This window comes from Nesoenas mayeri (assembly GCF_963082525.1).
Source record: "Nesoenas mayeri genome assembly, chromosome: 10".
Taxonomy (NCBI): domain Eukaryota; kingdom Metazoa; phylum Chordata; class Aves; order Columbiformes; family Columbidae; genus Nesoenas; species Nesoenas mayeri.
In genome coordinates, this window is record NC_137560.1 from 18221026 (window position 1) to 18244047 (window position 23022).

The 23022-nt window shown below is 43.1% G+C and overlaps 1 protein-coding gene across 1 annotated transcript in view; it reads right to left on the reverse strand.

Annotated features, from left to right (window-relative positions):
• PTPRG (protein tyrosine phosphatase receptor type G) overlaps nucleotides 1-23022 on the reverse strand; it is a gene marked incomplete at its 3' end in the record, with an annotated part of 399742 nt that overhangs the window by 71712 nt on the left and 305008 nt on the right. The window contains exons 8-12 of the mRNA XM_080350803.1: nucleotides 21698-21890; nucleotides 8080-8264; nucleotides 5963-6071; nucleotides 4245-4294; nucleotides 1055-1850 (exon numbers count right to left, since the gene is read on the reverse strand). Coding sequence (XP_080206929.1) covers nucleotides 1055-1850; nucleotides 4245-4294; nucleotides 5963-6071; nucleotides 8080-8264; nucleotides 21698-21890 — 1333 coding nt within the window. The remainder of the gene's footprint in view (nucleotides 1-1054; nucleotides 1851-4244; nucleotides 4295-5962; nucleotides 6072-8079; nucleotides 8265-21697; nucleotides 21891-23022) is intronic.

Sequence of the window (23022 nt, forward strand, 5' to 3'; positions counted from 1 at the left end):
CAGCTTTGATGGAAAAACAAAATTACAAACCAGTCTATAGATTAGAAAAATAAACAATAACAGTTACAAACCAAACCAAAACAAAAGACGCTTACTTCTTACAAATGCTGTGGTAATATACGAAATCACACAGATAAACTCATCACTGTATCTAAATCTCAGCCCTCACTCCACAAATAAATCCATACGAATGTACTCCATTTGCTCCTTGCAGTTTTAAGATCTGTTTTCCTCACCAGTGCTTGGAGCTCCTCAAGCAGAAACATGTGCCTACGTAACCCAACTTTCTGTGCAGCGGTTTGGGAGCACCAGAGATGCTTGTTTGCACAGGTTTGTGCAGCAAATCCTGAGCACACAGGGCTGGGTGTGCATGCAGATCACCTGGGCCTGCTTCCAAAAGGTCACATTTACTGTGCAGTTGGTGCATACATTCAGAGTTGGCGTGTATAGGAGAATCAGTAATTCTCATCGGGACAAACATGGAAAATATGTGAACTCTACCTGGCTAACATCTTTTTTTTTCACAGAAGAAAGTGAAGGAAACCTTGGTGTAAAAGGTGCTTTGTCTTGGAAGATCAGAGCATGTAGGGTTTTGTGGTAAGAAATAAACCAGTGATGCTCTCGCATTTGGGAAAATATCTCAAAGCCCAATCAGGAGAATCCTGCAGATAAACTAAATTAGCTTACAGCATATATAGCAACCTTCCCATGAAATACCAGCTCGGCACAGCAACCGCTCTTCCAAATTAATTTCACAGCTATAGTTTGCTGCATTCCTCTCTCTTTTTTTAATCAAAATTCTTAATGCAGCACCTTGAGAGTTCACATTATTCCAAATTTTCTCTTCTAATAAGCAGTACAAGGAGCATGAATTTGTACTAAGAAAATCAAAGGATGCTACTTTGTGGGTTTGGTCTTGTGATGACCTGCCCACCAGATGAAGCCAGGCACCACAAAAATGTTGTATCTACTGGAAATCAGTAAGGAATTTGGATTGCGTAATTTTCCAAACAGTCTCGTGTCAGTAAAAAGACTTTCCCCGGAGGTCACTCACCTGGGTTAATGGTGATGAATTTGTTATCTGAGGGGTATTCCTCTGGAAACCTGTCGTCCTTTGGAGGAGGTTTTCTTGTTGTCTCTGGTCTTCTTGGGATCTTCCCCAGGTAAAGTTCATTGGTGAAGGCTGGCGGCACTTGGGTGGAAGGGAGCGGCTGGGGCTGAGTGTCGGCTTCGGCAAAGCTTTCCTCCTCCGGACCTCCAGCCGTGGGGGCAACGTTTTGGTTTGGCTCTTCACCCGATATGGTTTTATTTCCTGCCTCCTCGGCAGTCCGGTTGGGGGAAGCTGTGGCCACGTTGGGCTCCGTGCTATTGCGTGCCTCTGTGGCTGCCGTCGCCCTGTTTTTCTCTTTCTTCTCAGCATCCTTTTCTTCCTCTTCCTCATGCTCCCGCTCCCCGTCCTCGCTTTCACTCTTTTCATCCTTTTCCCCCTCCTCAGTTCCCTCGCCATCCTTCGTCAGCGCCGAGTCCCGCTCTGGCCCCGGGGAGGCGGCGGCGGCCTCGGTGACGGCCACCACTGGCCGTCCCGCCTGCTTGCTGGGGGCGGCTGCCGCGGGGGGACGCGTGGGCCAGACGCTGCTGGGGAAGGAGGAGATGCCACCACCGCTGAAGCCCAGGCCTGCCAACAAGGTGCTGGTCACCACCGAGGCCACGGTGGCCTGGCTGCCACTGGAGGAAGGACCGATCCCAGTAGCCATGGACACAAAGGAGAAGGGCAGCCCCGAGGAGGTCCAGGTGGAGGAGCCGGAGCTGATGGGAGCCATGTCGGCTGAGGAGGCAGGAGATGCTGTGGGCTTGAGGAGGTCACCAGCAGCAGAGGGGAAGAAAACACAGCAGAGAGCATCAGCAAGGGCCCTGATATGCCATCTGAGGTCATTTTACTTCTGCTTTCCCCTCCCTTTCCACACACATGCCACTCTGGTTGCTATTCTCTCAAAATGAGAGACTTACACCAGCTAGAGCCAGGAATGAGACATGCTACGGAGCTACACAGCAAACCATGAACAGAGGAAACCCTCCTGCATTCACCACTTCCAAACAATCATTATCATAAAAAAACTCTTTATCCTTATATTTATTTTACAGTGGGACCTTCTCCACCCACGTCACCAGTAACTTGTGAGTAACGTTTCCTCTCAGAGGTGAGCAGGATGTACAGGGGTTTAATGAGTTTAGCTGCATTACTCACAGGGCTTTAATCTTCAGAATACAGAAGCTTAAAAATACAGCATTACATAAGGGCTGTCCCAAAATACGGGCTGTGTTGCCAACACGTGCATCCGCGGCTGGTGGGTCTGCTCTGACAGGGAACTCTTGTCTTCCCACACACATTGTGATGGCCTCAAACAGTACTATTTTTATTTCCTTAATTTACCCATCAGCAGTATTCTCCTAAGGACTAAGGACTGATGCTGCAGTGAGGCTTCGCTCTCATTAGAAAAGACCTGCAGCATGGACAGCTGGTCACTCATGAAGGACTTAGGGCATTAGGAGCCCTTTGGCAAGTCACCAGGACCTCTACCACCAGCACAAGGTTGTGGCACCCATGAACAGACTTGGCTTTCCCTGTACAGTTTCCCGGCCACCGCCAGTGAGCAGGAGCCACTTCCCTTGGGGAGCTGTGAGAAAGCAGGGAATGAACTTTGCATGGACTTTGCATCCTCTGCAACCTGCCACTGTTACTCTTACAAGGTCAACTGGATGCATGCATGCTCACACGTGGGTCTCTGTGCACATGTGTGTATGCTCCACTGGAAAGAAAAACTCTTGGTATGTGTACTTAAAGAACTAGACAAGTCATTCACCTTCCTAAAGCACATATGGAAAAAGACACTGGAGTTAAGTGAGTTGGCTAAGGACAAGGAGTAATTCTGCGGAAGAGCCGGGGTCAGCAGTTCTGCCCAGACAAACTGACCATGCTCTCTCAGACTTAGTGAAAAATGTCGCATGTTACTGAAGTAATCAGCAAGTGGAGCATTTGCTGGAAAGGTACACATCAGATAAGGACAAAGGTTAAATAGGTGCTACTGAACCTCAAACAAAACTGTAAAATGTTTCTTTCTGGAACTGGAATTTGTAACTTAACAGTATTTCTATATCTCTCTGCAATTCTCAGTTTCAGTCAGGCCGTGTAGTTGAAATGCTGCAGCAAACCAAGAAAGACTGCTTTCTCACATTATTTTTGACCAGCTGCAATCAGAGAACCTGAGATCTCAAAAGAAAACCTGTGCTTTAGAGATTTCAAGTCAAAACTTTAAATAAGCATCTAAACTTTCAGGCACTTATTGGTGTTAATCCCTAAGGCACTGTGAGATTTGTTTTTTGCTGGCATGTACAGTCTCAAAGCTGGACTGAGTATTAAAATTTGACAGCAAATTTTATATGTCTAGAATACCTCTATACATCATTAAACAAACATTAATCATTCAAATTCAAGCTTTGTATGTGTTACTTGCTTACTGGAGAGTATATCAAACTAGAACAGCATAAAACCAGAAGCAATGTACTTTAGAATAAATTCAATAGTATGGATTCAATCTATAAATTTGACTGAACAATTCAGTATACCAAATGCCAAGAAATTCAGGTTATGGATAGTTTATGCTAAATAACCTAATAAGGTGCTTTCAAAATTGAAACAGTGTATTCCAGTTTTACTGTACATGTATCAACATTTCTGATTCTGGAATACAAAAGTCAGCTTCAGTAGCCTGTTAACAGTCTCACCTGAATTGAAATGAAAACAAAGAGCTTGTTAAGGCCTTATTCACACAATAGTAGATATCCTAGTAGCACCAGAAGAGCAGAGATGCTGTGCATGAAGCCTTACTTCTGCTGCATTTTCTTCTGGTCATATAGTTAATAGAAGAAATCAAATGTATTTCCAGAGTCATCATTAAGATTACAAATCCCCTCTAAATTAATTTAATACATATTTGGGAAGATTTTTTTTAACACTTGATTCTCCAGTGGTCAAGTCCTCTCAGAGCACAAAGACAGAAAGCCAAAGCCCTTCCAAATGTTTTCGGTATGTTCTAAAACCTTTTGTGGTGGGTTTGAACAACCACCTCCCCAGGAAACCCTGGTCCTGCCGCAGATTTACAACCTCCTGCTGCCACCTGGTGGGAACGGCTCCCAAAACCACTGGGCCCCTCCGCGCTTCGCAGGGATTCCCGGCCACCACTTACCACTCCTGTTTTCACAATTCTGGTCCCCTCGAAAATTCGAGTAGTGTTAGCTGAGAAACAAAGAACAACAGCGTGTCAGCCCACTGGGAAGGGAGGCATCGGTAGAATTGCTAAACAATTGCTGAACGTTGCTACGACAAAAGATGTGTGCTGGGCTCAGGCTGGAGTAGAGGCAACTCAGCTCATTTGTTATTACTCACCTTACTTGGTACTTGTGTCTAAAGACAGATTCGTTTGTCTTTAATTACTCAGGCCTGGCAATGCTGGTTTAAGTGCACTGTCAGAAAACACACGTTCTCCTTCAAACCCAACTTGGATGAAGTGTCCTGACTTACACTAGAAGCCAGAGCATCTGATGGTAAGTTTTTTTTCTGCCCTTATCATAATATTATTATTTATCTCAACTACAGCTACAGTCAGACTCTGAAGGATGTTTTGTAAGCTCTGGTAGATTCTTTTTGTAGATTTGGTATTGGGTACAGCCAAAGATCAGAAGAACAGCTCCTTTTTGGGGAGACATAGAAGGAAATGCAACATCTATTCCCATTTACAGATCCATGTATCAATCACTTCCACTGTTTTAAACACTGGGCTAAGAGTATGCAAAGAGTATCCAGCAAAACTGTCAATAACTAAATAGGTAGTATAGCCAAATTTAAAATAATTTTTCCATTCTATTATCTGCTGAAAGACGCCATAATGAGTAATACACAAGTTTCTGACTTTGCCTGGCACTTATGTGAAGCCCAAAATACTATGCTGAGACGCTAAGGAACTGAGAGCTACACACAAGATGTTGCTTGGGCAGGACATTTCTTGTCTGATCCCTGCTATGCTGCTAACACTGTGGTATGACACTGGAACAGAACTACACGGTATCTACAGCTCAATATCCTCCAGATGCTAAGTGCTAAGAGAGTATGCCTAAAACCTCCACATTTTTCCAAAAATCACACTTAAAAACCCTCTTATTTTGTCCCACATACATCATCAGACCCAAGTGACTTATCTCTGCTTGACCTTAAGGATTGAATTGTTTAACTCTTCGCTTGTTTTCTTTTTCCATTACCCATTCTGTGGTTTATATATCTGTAAACTGTAGTAGGAGTGCTCTCAGAAGTGAATTTTGCCCTACATAATTAAAAAAAAAAGTAGTAATAAATTCCTAGGAAGGAGTGAAACTTCAGCACTTAAAAAGCATCATGTTCTTCTACCCAATCTCAGCTTTACCAGATTTCTGCAATAGAACTAAGAGGAAATCCATGACAAAGGACAGCTTAACATCCAGTTCTTTAGCTTTCACTTAAATATGTGTGTTTTGGAAATCACTGAGGTTGTGTGCACGGTAAAACCTGAATGTCTCCACATGTGGTTGTCAAGGTAAGAGTGATCTCCTTTCTTCTTTACATGAAACAGACACTGATCAGACTGACATTCTGCTATAGCTGTGCTTCTGATGCATAAGCAGTCTCCAATGAATTTGTTTTAGAAACGCTCTGAATTCGCCTAAAACCTGACAAACCCTGGCAGCAGAGAGGTGTGCACAAACCCCCATCACTAGAAATAGGGCTCTGATAAAGTCACTGGCCACAATCTGAAATTAGCATGTCTACATGCATTCAAACACCTTCTGAAATCATCCCATGCCATACTGCACTCTGCAAAGAAAATGTTAAACACACAAATAGTCATAATGTAAAAATATGTGGGTTTTTTACCTTGAAAGAGCATAGTCTGGCTAAAGTCACTACGCATTTCATTTCGGCAAACTGCTTGAACTCTGAACAGATAAAGGATGTCAGGTGAGACATGGCTAATGATGGCCTTCTGTTTAAAAAAAATAGATATTATTCAGTTTTTTACCCCCACAGTGCTGTCCACGATCAGTTTGAAATATATAAAGCATTGTGCTAACACAGGACATTTCTGCCATATAAAGACAAACTTATTTCTAAACAGAAATATTCAATGGTCCTTGGGAAGAGGGCAAGGCCAAGGTCAAGGGACTTCCCTGGGATAAAAGTGATGCACCCAGACTTTGCTGACTCTGCCCACGAGAAAGAAATGAACACATCCCACACCTACTCTCCTTACAGTCTTCATGCCTGAAAATCTCTGCTCTCCTCCGAAAAATCTAAACCCCAAATCATTTGGTCTTTTAGGAATTAAAATAAGATTTTTATAGGTGGAGATCCAAGCCCCAAACCTGGGATAAGCCCATAAAAATCACTGTGTGTTCAAAGCAACGATTTCTTTTGCAACAAACTGGCTGTGGCAATTTGAAGCTGGCAGCCTGTGTAACATGATGGCTTGGAACCCTGGACTGGGACATCCCTGGAACTCTTACACCTGAGACATTGCCTTGCTGCCTCCCAGCTACTCCTGTCCTGCCTTAGCCCATGGTCACATCAGCTCATGTCTTGCAGCAGTAGCTGTGTGGGAGACTTGAAATACCAGTGATCCCTTCAGCAAAACACTGTCTAGCTCTGTTTCAAGACAGGACAGCCCAGCTGCCTCTGCCAGAGCACTGAAAGCAAATTGCCCTTTCCTTTGAAAAAGAGTTTCCTTCTTTTGCCTCTAAAATAGACTAGTTGTCATTGCTTTCTTTACCTCCAAGCTCTGCTGCACAGCACAGGTCTCATTGCAATTTATTTCCAAGCTATCACTCCATCACATCCCCTGCACTTTTAATTATTTCTTTTTCATAAAACAGGATGCTGTCACTATGCCCACCTCATTTTTGCTGATTAAGGCTCTCCTCCTTATAACTGATTAAAAAAAATCTCCCTTAAGAGTGTGAAGTTATGACAAGAGAGAGGTTACAATACATCATAACCTTGGGTGCCTTTCAATAGATTCCTTTCTGATTTTGTGAGGCACATCATTCCCTAATGTGACCCAGATAACAACATCTAGTGGGGAAATTGAAAATATAAATGGAAATGAAGTAAAAGAATCTTCATCTAAGGGAATAAGAGAAGTATCATTGTGTAACTGATTGAATGGGCCCAGAGGACTGTGTATTTGAAAAAAAAAATACGGTAACAGTCATTACGAATAACACTCTGCGCTGCTGCATTTTTCATGTGCATATACAATTACTGATTTCATTATTCTAGAGGCTTTCTTTGATTAACAATAAATGGAGGCCTTTCAGACCTGAATATGTCACTTTGATTTTATATGCAGGGAATGTTAAAGACCAGTACAATACTTGCTTCCACTTAGACAAGAATGACAAGCAGATCAAATCCTAAATGGAGGAGATAGATCAGTGTTTCCATCTGTGCTGGAACTGTCTTGCCCTTCCCTCTTTTTCTCCCCCTGCAGATGTAGGCAGTGCTTGTACAGGGCACTCCACAATAATCTTCTAGCCCTGACCATGCAACTCTACTGCTGGCAGCACCTACTGACAGAATACTGCTCCACAGACTGCAAGGGGCTACACAGAGTGAAAAGCCTAAGCCCAGGAACAGATTTGGGGGGATTGGGCTTTTAATGTGAAAATCTGTGAGCTGGATACAAGCCAAAAGGTATTCAGAGCCTAACTATTTCCTGAGCCAGCTGCTTCTCAGCAACAGTATATGAAAAAGTATCTGCGGATTTAGTCCTTTATGCGCTCACATAAACTATAAATTCACACTCCAGTGTTTTGCGTAGTCTGTTAGGCAACATTCAGCTAATGCTGAACATTTTCATAGCAATTCATTGAGAATTAAACTCTACCCTGCCTGTAAGCTAACAACTACTTTCCTCCTCTACTTCCTTCTACTGAGAAAATAATAATATAAAGATAACTTGATACATATGTCTGGGGTTGATGCTGTGGTTTTACCAGGTCCTTGTCACTGTCCTTGGTGAAAGTCTTCTCCTTTTCATCTTCATTTTTAGTCCAGCTATAGGAGATCATGTAGTTCATGATCGGAGGGTGGTAGATGGTTTCTGGTTGGTTCCAGGTTACAAGTAACGCTGTCCTGTTCACAGGCTGCACTTTCATGTTGACCGGGGGAGTGCTGCAAGCTAAAAAAAAAAAAAAAGAAAGGAATAAATATGAAGCTCTCCTAAAGAAATAAGAGAGAACAGGCAGGAAGAACTGTACCTCACTTTAAGAGCCAGGTTTTCTCTTTAATGCCCTGGCCTACAGTAATAGCTTAGCCTGCAATCCACTGAGACCAATGGGATTTAATACCACCTGCAGCTGCTTTCTGCTCTCCAGAGTAAAGGGAGCGAGAGAATCCATTCTCTGCAGGCAGCTTGCTTAGTTCTTGACTTAGTTTCAGTCCTGACATTTGCACATACACTTTAACTTGGTCACTTAAGAGCTCCACACTGGAACATAAAGCAGCTCACCTATACTAGAGCCCCAGCCTCCCTGGCCCATAGTCTCCTGCTGTATGAGGGGGATAAACACTCCGGTGTGCTTTGGAGGCCCTGGAAATCATTGGAACCTCTGAAAATGTGACATTACTGGGTCAGTAAGTGCTGTTCTCTTAACCCGGTACATTTTTGTACATGAGCAGAAGTTACTTTATACTCCTCTTTCTATGTATTTTCCTCCACAGACTCTCAGCCATGTGGCAGTAATGTATCACCAGCACAGGGTAGTGGTGCTTGGTGGCCCTTGGCCATTTCCTTCTCAAAGCAGGCAGGGGAACCCTCCAGCCAGGCTCCCAAAGCTGTGCCTTCCTCACCCTGCCTGCAGCGGGGAGACACAAGTTACTCCTCAACCAAGCTTAAGTTAGTGGGGACGTCAGCATAGGAACGGCTTAACCAACAGGCAAACCCACAGTCTCTGCTTACTGCAGCCACCAAACCCAAACTTCTCCAGGGAAGACCAAACCCAGGCACCAAACTCAGCCCATACACTTCAGGAGTGGGCTGTGCACAGGTAACTCGCAGCTGCTGAAGAAAACTGTTCAAGCCATTGAAATGTAAATGTCAGGGTACGGAAGGAGAACACTAGATGGCACTCATATGCTATCGAAAAAGTACATCATGCACGTCCCAACGATAAGGAATTTAGATTTTTTCCAAGCTTTAAAAATCACGTTTCAAATACACAATTCAGGACCGATTCTCACATTCTCTTTCCCAATATAAACTCTGAACCAAGAAAAATCACTTGTAATGATACCTAAACACATGTGTTATGGCAAAGGAGATGGTCTCTTCTGCAAGGGAAAGTCAAAGTGTCACCCAGCCCATCACAATGATACTGTTTGTAGAATTATTTTTCCCAATACGACTTTTCCATTTAAAGCCAACACATTCAGCTTGTTTGCTTTTAGCAGGTATGTGATTGTGTGTATATCTGGCCATTATTTTACTTCTAAAGAGTCCTGGCAACACTGAAGGGGAGAAATGTCTATTCCTGTGCCTGAACTTGCAGATTGGTCATGTAGCTCTGCTGTTGCATTCCTGAAATAGCTGCAGTTCCTAAATAAAAAAGATTAAATGCTGTAAACGCCAGTATTACAAATACAATAGAAAAATACCTGTCAAATGCATTTGTGCAGTTATAACTCACTTTTGGTAGCCACCCTGAACAAGAGAACATGTATTGCAGAAATATGGTTGGGCAGGAAAGATCTTTGGTGTTTGCTCCTTGCCAAGGGTGGTGACAATCTTGCAGTTTCACAGCAGATCCTTCTGCTCAGCCCAGAAGGATGATTCAGAAAAGCAAACAAATCCCGGAATACTTTAAATCACTTTTTATTGACAAAATGAGTAAGAGGTTCTATTTACGCTGAGTAGAAGGGGCCAAAATGGCATTCTGCTGGCAGCACCACAAAGCCAGAAGCAACGCCTTGGTTTGCTGTTGCAGACCCCTTCCCTCCTGCTCCCTCCTGGTCTCTGTGGGGACCTGGCCAAGAGGGCACAGCTGAAAGCAGTCACTGTTGTCAGTATTTACAGAGCTTCACAAGCCTTGGCTGCCTCCGTACTCAGCTCTTTCCGCTGAGATAGTCAGATCAATTCTCACTGACATCACTGTTTATTGATAACTGCACCAATAAATCATAACTCTCCCTTTGAAGCCCTTTGTCATCACAGAATTACACTTCAACATGCCGGGCCAGCCTTTACTGCTCCACCTAATCAAATCACAGCAGAGATGGGAGCCCAGGGTGAAGGACTACCCAGACCTGAAAGTCCTATCCGGTCCTCCTGCTTCAGGAGGACATGTAGAGATTCATATATTTAAAGTAATCATGCATCAAATTGTATTAGAAATAATTCAACCACAGGTAACCTTCACGAGAGGCAGAGAGATCTACCTTAATTGCAATGCCCCTCTGAACCATGGCAAGCCAGCTGGTTTTCAGACAAGGACCCAAAGCCACCCTAGGGAGAGGGGACTGTCACCTCCTCTATTCCATGCCACTCTGCTGCCAGCGTCAATGTCATTCATGAGAATCAGACGAAATCAGCGGGTATTTCCCAAGGGTAAATAGGAGACTCACAGGCTCCAACTTAGGAGACCCTCCCTCCCCTGCACCCGGATCCAAGAGGGACAGGAGCACTTCTCTGCAGCTGAAAGACTCCAATGGCTTCACCGAGACAAGTTTTGACCAAGATTAATTGTATCCACAGCACGCTAAAAGGAGACCCGATTTACAATGCTGCTGATTCACAGTAAATATTACAAAATTTTCATGACTTAGTATGACTTTTTTCCAATCACTCCAAGGCACATCGCAGCACCTAATGTAATTAAGTAATAACCAACCTCTTCTGTTCAGCCACCTTTTTTTTTTTTTTAAACAGCTTATGAATGGGCAAAAAAAGAAATCTTTTTATAAAAATGAAACATATGGTTTTATTAATTTAACCAAACCTTCTCAGGACACAATGGAATAAAACCCCACATTTGATCCAATAATTCAATTTGATGATTTAATTAAAGTGATACATAATAACACAGCAAATGTCTGAAAGGCAAGGAAAAAAGGTGCAATGATTTGACCATCTATAAAACAACTGGCATTTTCCAGACATCTAATTTTCCTTTCAATACTCTGTGTGCCTTGGATTTTCAAAAGAAGATTAAAAGAATCGCAGGCTCCTTGCTTGCCTTTTTTTTTTTCCTGGATGCTAAAGAACCTCTAGTGAGTTTGCAAAATGTCCAGCTGAAGGACAAACAGAAATACAGAAAGTGGTTGGGACAGGGAGGGAGAACTTTGCATCCTCCTCTGAATTGAATCAGGACACACTAAAGAGAAATACAACCTGTGAATTCAGGATTGCTTGATAAAAAACTGAAATCAACAGCCAGCGTCATTTCACATTGAAACAGCAGATCTCAGCCATTTTTAGAAAAAAACCCACTATTACTAATGCTCTCTTTTAAATTCAGATCCCAAAGGATAATAAAAATATTGAGGGCTTTCACGACGTCTTTCTGTGGTGTAGTGCAATACTGAGAAGATATACCTGAACTGGCCCTGCGTAGGTCCAGCAGGACAACAAAGCCATGATGTCTTGGTAGCCCACCACTGGTGCCAGGGCTCCTGGAGGCAGAAAGGTCTTGTCAGGGCCACAGGCTACAGCTCAGAGGCGCCCAATGAGCAAGGACATTGGTGTTACCAGGGGCTCCCAATGGGCAAGGAAGTTGGTGGTACCAGTGGCACCCAAAAGGCAAGGATGTTGGTGGTACCAGGAACACGACTTACAGTGATGCCCAGAGCAGGGCATATCTTTGACCTCTCAAAGTGAGAAAAAACCCAAATGCTCAGCCTCCCTGAACTGTGATCCTGGCAAACGTGCCGGTTCCTGCCTTACAGAAAACTCCTGCAGAAGAGGGATGTTGCGCGGGTGCATCTGGAACAAGAAGCCCTCTGACCTCACACGGGGCGGTCTCAGTGGTGTTTCCAGCTGTTGGCCATGTGTGGGGATGTCTGGGAGCTTGACACCATCTTTTCTCAGCAGATCAGCGCGCCGGGGAAGGCAGGGGGCAAGCCAGCATCTTGGCTAGCCTTGTCTTCCAGGGCTCACTCAACCCTGGAGAAAACCTGTTCACCGCTCGCAGAAAAATGTAGCATGCTAATACAGTCCTAAATGCTGGCCAGGCCAGCCATACAGCAGAGAATTATTTTCTTCATGTTAAAAACATTCCAATGGGCTGGAACAAACAAAATTAATTTAACAACTCCACATTCATCTCTCCTATAATTTGATTTGTATGTTGTATTTGGCTACGCAACCTCCACAAGGCTTTCCTAACTGAAGCCTGATAAAGCTTAATCAAAAAGCTCCTGGCAGCTCTGTTTCAGAGTGCTGAAAGACAAAAAGGGGGCTTATTGTTTTGCAAAAATTAACCACTGATATTAAGATATACCCATGAAAGCAGAAAGGGCATGTAAGAGAATATTACAGCTTTTCTTTTTTTAAGAAGAAGAACAGCCACATTTATCTTTCAAAGACAGAAATGCAAAACCAGCCAAACTTTCTGGATTTCATCATGCCTTTTGCATATGCTACCTGCAGCTACAAAAAGAGCTATTTAGGGAAAGTTACAGCGAGCATAAGAACCATCTATTTGGTTATTTCTTGTATACCTTCTCCCTGTAAAACAGGTGCCTTATATGATGAATCCAGTGGCACTGGGCTCACAGGGATTTATAAAATCCTCTAAAAAATGTTCTAACTTAGCTCTTCCATGCATAAAAATGTCACCACTTTAAAGGCAGTTATTTCTAGCTGTGCTATGCCCGCTTTTGGAAAATCCCACTCTCTCCCTCCTGCTGCATGTCTCAGCAATGCAAAACTGCCATTCCTCTCCTGGGTACCGGGGGATCCACATCGTGTGATAAAAACCTGACAATTTTCAGCACAGAAAAGCAACGTGCCAGTGAAGTCCTGAATCCCTAATGGTGAGATGGGCAGGGATCTTCTGAGGCAATTCATGTGACAGGTAGCAGGGAACAGTGTTTCCCCCTTACAAAGGAGGGGCACAGAGGGTTCCAGATGGGGCATTTCTCCCTATGTGCTCAGTAGGAGAGAAACTGAGAGGTCAGTATGGGGTTTCATGCCTTTCTTCCCCATAAGGGCAAAAAAGTGGGTGGCCAAGCTCTTGGGGGAGGAAGGGTGTTTTGTTTCTTTCCCCCCTGCCCCAGCACTGGGAAGGAGTCGGAAGGGCTGGTCTTTCAGGACAGACAGACCACTTGCTGCCACTGCTGTAAGCAATGCTCAACTCAGCCACAAGTTTCCAAGCTGATTTCAGAGAAGCCTGGAAACTGTCATGGATATCTGTGCTATTGGCAAAACACTGCACTGAGTTCACTCAGTCCTGCAGCCCCCAGGAACCCAAGTGCAGACAAGACAAAAGCAATGCCACCAACAAAGGGAAGAAAACCACTTCAAACTATCTATATATCTATATACACACACATATATTCCTTCTCATTATTAGATCCTCAGAACTTCAGATAAGCCCTGAAATGTAGAAGTATGAGTTATACTGCAATGAGAAAACTCAACACTTGCTTTCAGTGCCACACCACCAGTGTCACGGCAAGGGAAGTGACACAGTGCCAGGTTTGGCTGCCTTGCACTGAGGTGGCTCAGTGGAGATGCCTGGGAAGAGACTTCGATCCATAACAAACTACGGCATTCTTTGGGCTGTCAGATTCAATCTCGGAGTTCAGCGAGGGCTGTGCTCCCAAAGGATAACAAATAGACTACGAGGATCATACACAGCGACAACACAGGCTTTAATACATAGAAAAGTGCTAAGAGGCAGACTTAAAACATTTTCCCCCTCTCCTTTTACTAAACGTTTGCAATTTTTTTGCTTTGCTTTAGTGTACGTTGTTAACTTCTCAGAGTGCTTATAAATGACATTATTAATACACAAGGATAATTGCTTTAAAAGAGAAGCACACATTTTTCCTTTACCTTTGCCTGCACTTTGCCAGCAGGCATTTGCAGGCTCCAGAGCACGCTCTACACACAAATATTTGTGTTGATCTACTTCAATCCACAGGCAGAATATAGCTAAGAGACAGACTATTTATCTTTCCTGCTCTTACCTTTCACTATGCTAAGAACAGACAGGGTTGTTTCTTAAGGTGTGAGGGACATCGACAGTCCGCACGCTTGTTTTATGAGCCCTGTGAAATAACCTCGTGAGCACTTCTGATGGAGGGGCTCTGGGCAAACTGGGTTTTGCCCCTCTACCACCTGCCCATTTCCCGAGGTGAAGGCACAACCAGCATCTGGATTAATTCCTGTATGGCTTTCTTTGTAGCATTTGAGTTTCCATGGCATCAAAACAACAGACCCTGTTTTACTGAAAGGCATGGACTGTGTGTTTTACTACTCTCTGTTTGAGCCTAAATATTTCATATATTTCATAAATACCATTTCTATAGCTGCAGCCTGAATCCCTAGTGTGTGCAGATCAGGCCTGCACCATCGGATGCTATGCTGGGCTGATGTCTGCCAAGGGTCTGCCCCACAGCTTCTGTGTTTATACTGCACACACAGAGGGTGATTTGTGTTTAAAATGTACACCCGTGTCCTTATTTATATAGCGCGTCTGATGCAACACATGTGATCACAGTCAGCATGACGTGCTGTGTCAACAGGGGGACACAGGAGGATTCCTGCCGGAAGGACACGTATTTGCCATGCTAACCAAGACACCCTTCCCCATGTCCTGGCGAGGGTTGCTGGGACTAGGGAGCACAGGAGGAACAAGTCAACAGGACAGGTAAAGCATCCCAATATGTGCCTGATGGATGCCCAAAATCAGACCCGGAAAGCAGCTTCCCTTTCATGGCTTTTGGAGGCTTTTTCCAATACAAGGGACGAGCTACAGGCATTCATGGTCCAAAGTGCTGTCAAGACTGAGATTAAAGTGAGTATTTCTGTGGGCTAAACAGCTGGACCAGTAGGTGGATAGTGCAGAAAGGAATTCCCTGCAGGTGTAAATGGAATAAATCATCAAGCTCCCTCACAAGTACTTAGCTCTTCCAGCTTCCGTGGAAGCTGTGAACCCAAACCATACTTAAATTTTACACTGAATTCCTCTTGCTCTTTTGGTTTGGCCCCTTCATAATATCTAAACAAGTGCAAGCATTTACTTACTGTTTGTTACGAAATCTAGTGTCATGATGTCCACTACATTCAGGCATGACACACATGCTGCTCACATTACAATGACACAGAAGTTCCTACAGGTGAAAACAGAAGTCTGCAGAACAGAGCCACTGCAAGGGGAAGCACAAGACCTATTTCAGGTATATGTACCATTTTGTACCTGATTCACCCTCAAAATGGGTCAGGCTTTTTCCTGAAACTCTTTGCTTTCCACCTGCAACTCTTTTGGGAGGCAGCAGCCTGTCCTTTCCTGTTTTTGCATGATGTGCTCCAAGAGAACCATGCACATGAGGACCCAGCATTGAAGAGCAAGACATGGATGTGACGGAAGGGATGCGATTCAGATGGAGCACACCGATTTCTGCCTAAAATGTGATTACAGCAGGTACTCAAGGTGCACGTCAAAAGAGACTCCTGCAGCAATAGGTGAGCACATTTACTTGGAGCACTGAGCCATAGTGGCAGCTGGGCAGGTCTGCAGTGCAAAGAAGATGCAGGGCAAGCAATTACCAGCTCAGTGTTACCACCCTCAAGTGCAACCTTTGCACCGAGCCAGGCTGCTGCACCAGCACAAATCCTAATAATGATGCAGAGATTCACTGGCACCAGCATACCGTAGTAGGGTGCTGACCTGACTAAAGTGCACAGTCCATGAAACGGGAATGGAATTGGAAAGGGATAATCTTCGCAACAAAATGAAATTAAAAAGGAAAGTAGGAAAAGTTCAGACATCCAACGGAACAGGGAAGGAGTTGTTAATCTATGAAGAAATCAACCTGTAAACCGATTCTTTCAAAGGATAATGATCAGCTGTAACGGTAAACATATAATAAATTAACTAACAAAAGGCTCTTGGTTATTTTTGTTTTCCCCAAGTAAGATTCTTAGAGAAAATAAATAGTTATCATTTTGCTTTAGCAATTCCAAGTTAAGATTTCAACAATGTATCATTTTAAATTTACATCTACCATGTTGTTGTTTTGGATAGATTACTCTTATTGCTACAAAGTATTTTGTGGTTATTTAGGTTTGACTAAAATACATAAACGACAATCTGCAAGAGTAGAACTGTTCTGCCCAGAATGCTTTTTGGCCTCCCAGAGAGAACCCGAAGGCATGAAGAGACTGCAAAGTTGTTTTGAGAGAGTTCTCGTAAAACATGGGCATTTAGAAAGCAAAAACAAATTACTGGGAGTAATAATGGAGGCTATAAATGAGACAAATATCTTGTTCTCATTCAGAAACATTGCTGCAAATGCTCTGAACTCTCTGCCTCAAAATGATGATGTTGCTGCACCGAACCTCCAGAACTTGGAGCTCGGATGCTGCTGCAGCGGGGATGCACTCGGACACGAGGATGCCGCGCCATGCAGAAAAGGCAATACCTTCATAGGAGGCCTTAGTTGCATTTCTGACAGCAGGACCTGTGAAATAGTGAACAGTGAAACTGCTTTGCTTGAGCAGTGCTCTGCCTGTGATTGCAGGTCAATAGCTGGAGCCATGCCTCTAGTGCAAAGCATGAAAGGAGAGAAAATCCAAATCTCTTCTACACATTTTAGTGACATTAAGTTACAACGTCTTCCAAACTGCATATCACTACCGATGAACAAAGAATAGTAAGGAAAATGATCGCCTGTACACTACTAGAGAAATGTCCCAAATGTTAATTTAGAGTCTAAAGCTAAGTAAGTTTTACTAGAGTGAATTTATGACTGCTTATTATTTAGCTTAGTCTAGGATCATAATTAAAGATGGTACTCTAAGGCGAATTCCCACTGATGGGAAACAGCGTCATTTGAGACTCCAGCAAAGAGTAATCAGACACCTTTGGGGAAGTAATCAGGCATCTGTGAAAGAAAACTCTGATGTCAAGAGCCCCTCACATGGGACGCTTGTTTAAGTGTTGTGAGGCTTGCAGCACATTTAATGAGACAGAAAGGTTAAAGTTGGTTATTTTTTTCCAAACATTAATAGAAAGAAACAACATCTGATGGTCCTATTCAGCAGCAAAATAAAATGAGCAAATATTGTTGCACATGGGATACAACCTGAAACAAGGAAATGAAACACCTTTTCCTCCTGAGCTCCCATGCCTGCACCTTTACTGGAGCAGGTAGTGTTTTGTAAATACATCTCTGCTCGATGGGCCAATATGTGAAAGTAGTAAGGAACATGCAGACTTAGGTCCTTGAACTGGATGGACTTTCATGTAAGAACTCTGTCCATTTGTCCCTGAAGAGCAATGTACACTATTAAACTGACAAATAATTAGCAATCCCTCTAAGTGTAGCTGCTTGAAAGCAGCCCAGGAAGAGGAAGGAGCACAATGTGTGATGTGAAAGAGCAACACAGTCCTGAGCCACAGAGGACAGGCCAGAGGAGAAAGGAGGTAATTGTAACAGAGATGGTCATGTGCAAAAAATCAAGCACTGCCAATGTCACTCATACTTACCATATTCGATGAATACTTTACAAATACATTTCTGATTTAATATGTCTGCACAGAGAGCATCTAACTTTTCAAAACTTTATATAAATCAACACTACACCGGTGAGCCCTCTTGTCAATTTTACAGGCCTGATGATCTACAAGATTTAACAGCAAGATCCACTGTGGAAGTTTCATCTTCTTAAAAAATATTGTTGTATGATGGTTTATTATCAATCCAACAGTTGCTACTATTACATAGCTGAACAGTATTTATCCCGAATGGCATATTTCAGAAATAAGATGTTTAAAGATAATTTGTATGGTTTCCTGAAATAGCTCCAGGGTCAACTTAAGAATTAAGCTTAGCTCATGGACTCTGATTCAGCAGAGGTCTTATGTATATGCTTTTATTCCAGGCATACAAGCAGTCCTCAAGAGTGTTGTTTTAAATCAGCTTTTGCCAAGAGAAGGAAGGAATGAGATAATGGAACCAAAGAAATCTCTTCTTGCTAGGTACTAACACAAAAGGAAAATCGGAGTTTTCACTCCCAAGCAAAAAATTAGCCCTCTACACTATTTCAAATTAGCTAAATTTTTTTCACCACTTTGTATTCCGATGATTGAAAACACCTTCTCTCCCTTCACTGTCTTCTCAAAACCAAAATAAGTAGGGAGAGGAGAGCAACCTCAAAACAAAAGGCTGGTAACATTCATAGTGGATAACAAACTGGATCTAAATGCACTGACAGTTTTGGTTGGCCTAAAATAGCCTTTCCCAGAAGACATTTTATTTACCAAATGCCAGAACTTACAGGGCTTTGCTAAGAAAATACTCAAGAGACTGGCATAAAGTGAGAAATAGTTTTCCTCTGGTGTATCTGCAGGTTATGCTATTGGTCACAGTTCTGTGACCTGAGATAGCTTTGATAGCTGGGAGAAAAGAGACTCCTGTTTGGTGCAAAACTGTTTAGGATAACACGTTTGACAACGGACAACTGCAGAGCTGCATCGCTCTGTGCTGATCTGAAATTCCCTATTCACTGGGGAATTCTGAAAATTACTCTGAAAATTATGCAAATTGTTCTGGGCACATTTTCCTCCGAAATAAGGAAGACTTACATAACGAACGCTACACTGTTTTCTAGATTAGCAATACTGCCCACAGACTTAATAGAGTGTGACAGAGGAAACAAATTGCAAAAATTCACACCGACAAACAAATCCAAACTTCCCCTCCAGAGCCGAAGACCATCACAAACCATATCACCTTGCAGCAAGTAACAGACACATTTTCATGACCTTGCCTTTTTCTACAACACACAAATCTAAGCACAGGGAGGGTAGAGAGGAGCCAACATGTGACAGCCATTGGTCACATTGCTTAATGCAATGTGGAAAGCATCAAGATAGAACCATGAGGTGTGCAGAAGAATCTACATAAAATAAATTTGTTGTGCTAACTCTACACGCTTACATTTGTACACTAGACTGTCTGGTTGAGGAGCGCTCTGTGCACTCGGCTTCTCAGTGCTTTTGCATGAATGACACTATATAAAAAGGTACTGTATTTACTAGCTGAATAAACAATAGGTTTTGCTTTCACTCAAGTATTATGACTTCAACTCATCTTATTTATATGTCAGTAGTTCAGAATGTGCAGTGGACCAGGCACATCATCACTGTGGACCAGGCACATCATCACTGTTCACCTTTGTCAAAGAAGGGGCCAGAAACATCCACGCTGTTAGATCTCTGGAACAGCTCTAACTCATCCCAGTAACCTTTGGAGGATACGCTGCAATCTATTTTGTGTTAGCAATGCTGCAGCAATCTATTTAAGTTCATGAAAAAAAATGCACCTATTTTCAGTGTCCTCTGGTGTGCACACAACCCAAAAAGTGACAAGTTGACAGAGACAGTAAAAAACAGACCGGCTGCCCAGCCTTTAGCCTCCTATAGCAAAAGCTCAAAGGAAAAACAATAAATCACTGACTCTAGCATCACCCCTGCCATTAGATGGCACACTGAATGTTGTCAAGTCATGGGAAATGGGGGAATGCACATTCCCCGCCTTTGGGTCTCAGTTGAGTATGTTGTAAGCTCAAGACAGGTACAAGTACAGAGTGCTACAACACCTGGATATGTTGGGAGAGGACCCAGAGAGAGTTTGCTCAGAAAACCAGTCCCCAAGCTTGTGAAGTGTCAAGCACCAAGTACCAAGCTATCTAAACATGGACTAATGTTTGTGCAGCTCCCTTGCTCCTGGAGACCGACTCACATGTTAACTAAGCCATGTGCCCTTGGTTGAATCCAAGTCAACGTGAATCTTTCCAGTTATTCAAGTGCTCCTTCAGCATGAACACTTCCAGCTTTAAGATCAGCCTGTTAACTAGAGACCTTAGCATTTGTAATGCTCTGTCAAAATTGTGGGGTTCAGCTATTTACTATGGGGGTGAAAATCACCTTAAGCATTTTCATAATCTTAAAAAACCACCCAGCGAGGCAAGGAATATGCAGGCACGTGGCCAAAGCAGTAAAATCTTTTTGAATATTATACCACATTTACCAGAGGTACCTTGGCTGCAGTCAAAATAAAAACTACTAGTCAGTTTTGTCACTTTTAACATAATGTAACCTATTAAGTTTCATCACTGTTCTGGGTAAGTAATATGTACATGGGATATAACTGAAGAAATAAATATTGACACATGTTGCTGTTAAAACACTGATTGAAAACTGCAGGCCAGAGCATCAGAGTGTAGCAGGGTTTCTTCATTCCCAAGATCTCCTCCTCACTTCTGATGTAAATTCTCCGTCCCAAGGCTGCCTTTAATGTACATGAGGTTTGTGTACGTGTATATTATATATATAAAAATAAGCACACTCACAGAATAATGAGCCCTGAGAAATACACTCTTCCAGCACTCTCTTGGGAGGGTGAGGCTGCTGAACGCAGCTGTTTTCATGATTCACATCCTCTAAAAACTACGCTCTCTGTGCCTGGCCAGGTGAAAATGCCAGGTATGAAAGAGAAGCTTGTAAATCTGCTTAGCTGTTTCCTTCTGGCAAACTCTTCTTTACCTCTGCCCAGAACTGCTTAAGCACCAAGCACTTCTCAAGGCTGAAGACTGGGAAGCACATGTCATTCCTCCTACCTATAAATAACACCATTCAATAAAATAAAGGCAAATAAAGGTAGTAAATGGTATTTATTTCTAGTCTTATTTTATCCAGTACGCATTTCTCTCAGAATTTTTCATGTGCTCCTCTAGCCAGCGCTGTCTGTGCCAACACGACTGCAACCTCCCTCTTGCCCCCTCCATCCAAGTCATTATCCAGTGTCTGACACAGGCAAGCGCCAGCTGCTCTACAAAAAGGCACATGAAACACTTCAGCAAGACATTAGAAAATCACTTGCCTATAAGGAAGAGGTTTTTTTCCCCGTCACCATTACCAACAGATTGATACAAACGTTGAATTAAAAGGTTGATGGTTCTTCAAAAGTCTTGTTACTGTAAAAATGAAACCCATAACCACATCTGGATACTCTATTCCCATTAAAACACCCAACGAGTCAGTGCTAATGGGGCCGAAATTTTACCTCTGACCTTTTCCCTTCATGTTTCCCTTTTGTCAGGCATCAATAGGCCCTACAGCCAGTCAGCAGAAACAGGGACATCGCCAGTTTGACTCACATACTCTGTGACTTTATTGCCATGGCACCTTGTGACAGCAAGTTTAACAGGTAATTGCAGGCACCCACACGATAAGTTAATTTATTGACACATACCAACAAGAAACGCCTGCACAACCTGCATTATTTCTTTGGTAGCTCACAGCTATCCTTGACACCATTTGATAACAAAGTAGACAGCAAAAATTATCCTGTTAGTCCAATGTAAAATTCTTAAGTGTAATCTACCTTTGGAAGCTTCTGTGCCAAGTGGATTTTCCAAGATGTCTGTCATATCTTGGCTCCACGCATCCTTCACCGCAGACTTAGACACCTTCCTGTTGTTCAGCTTTTGCTGCGGTCGGAAGTTATTCCTCAGGTACTCCACGGACTTGACGTGGTCTTGCTGTTCGGTGGTGAATATGGAGTAGAATGCCTCCAGCTGACCGCAGCCATCATGGCAGGGGAGAAAAAGGATGTTAATTAGAAAAACAATGTGGTGAAATCCGGGTGGCTGATAAGAAAGTAAAATGGCAGGAAGTAAAATGTTGATGCCAAGACTGATAAACCACAGAGGAAGTCAGGCTGCCCACTGAAATCACTGCCAACTGTCTTATCTTGGCACAGCGCTTATCCTGCCCAACAAGAGAGAAGGCCTTCTAGCAACCCATGGATGTCTGTCATGGGCAAGGAAATATTTGCCCTTAGACCTCTTGTCTGGAAGGATTCCATGTGCGACACAGCCACGTCAAACCCTCACCACTGGCACCGTTTTGTTTCACAGTATTGTCTCAAAAAGTGCTTCCAAGTCATTCCTCCCCAAGACTCTTCTCCAGGACAGGGCAATGCTACCTTATCTCCAAACACCTTATGAAGTTTAGCTGCCAGGCTAAGCTTCACAGACAGCTATTCCAGTGCTTCTGCAAGAAGGTCACCACAGCTGTCACACCTTTATGGGATGGACACCCAAACCCATGAGCTCACTTGTCCATGAGCAGGTCAGCAGCAGAGTGCAGCAACGCCAGGACAACCAGCTCCAAGTGCCCTGACCTCCCTATCACCCGCTGTTCCCTATCATACCCAACTACAGGGTGAGAAAAAAATAATACAGAATAAATGTATTTAGGCACAGTTAGCACATACTCCTCTGGGAATAAGTTTCCTCTGTTGGATTCAAATCTGAGCTATTTTTAATAAAATGTATTAACCTGTAAGAAGGAACGGTAATTGGAAAACTTTTGTGTTACTTCATATCTTAGTATTTCTTAGAAAGAAATTTCTAGCAAACTAAGGGGAAAATATTTTCAGCTAATGTTTTTCTCACAGCTATCAAGGTCAGTACAGCATTTACTAACAGGTTGTTACCATTCAGGTCAAGAACTAGAATTAGTTATGTTGCTGCTGGAAAGACTGAATAAGGCAGAGCAGAGAAGGATTCAGTCTTGATATTGTTTACATCAACATCAGCTACAGATACTGACAGTATGGATTTGGGGAGTACAGAATCTGGTTCAAGACTTTAAAAAAGGACTTGAATTAGTCACAGCTCAATGACGGGTCACTTTGAAAGCTAC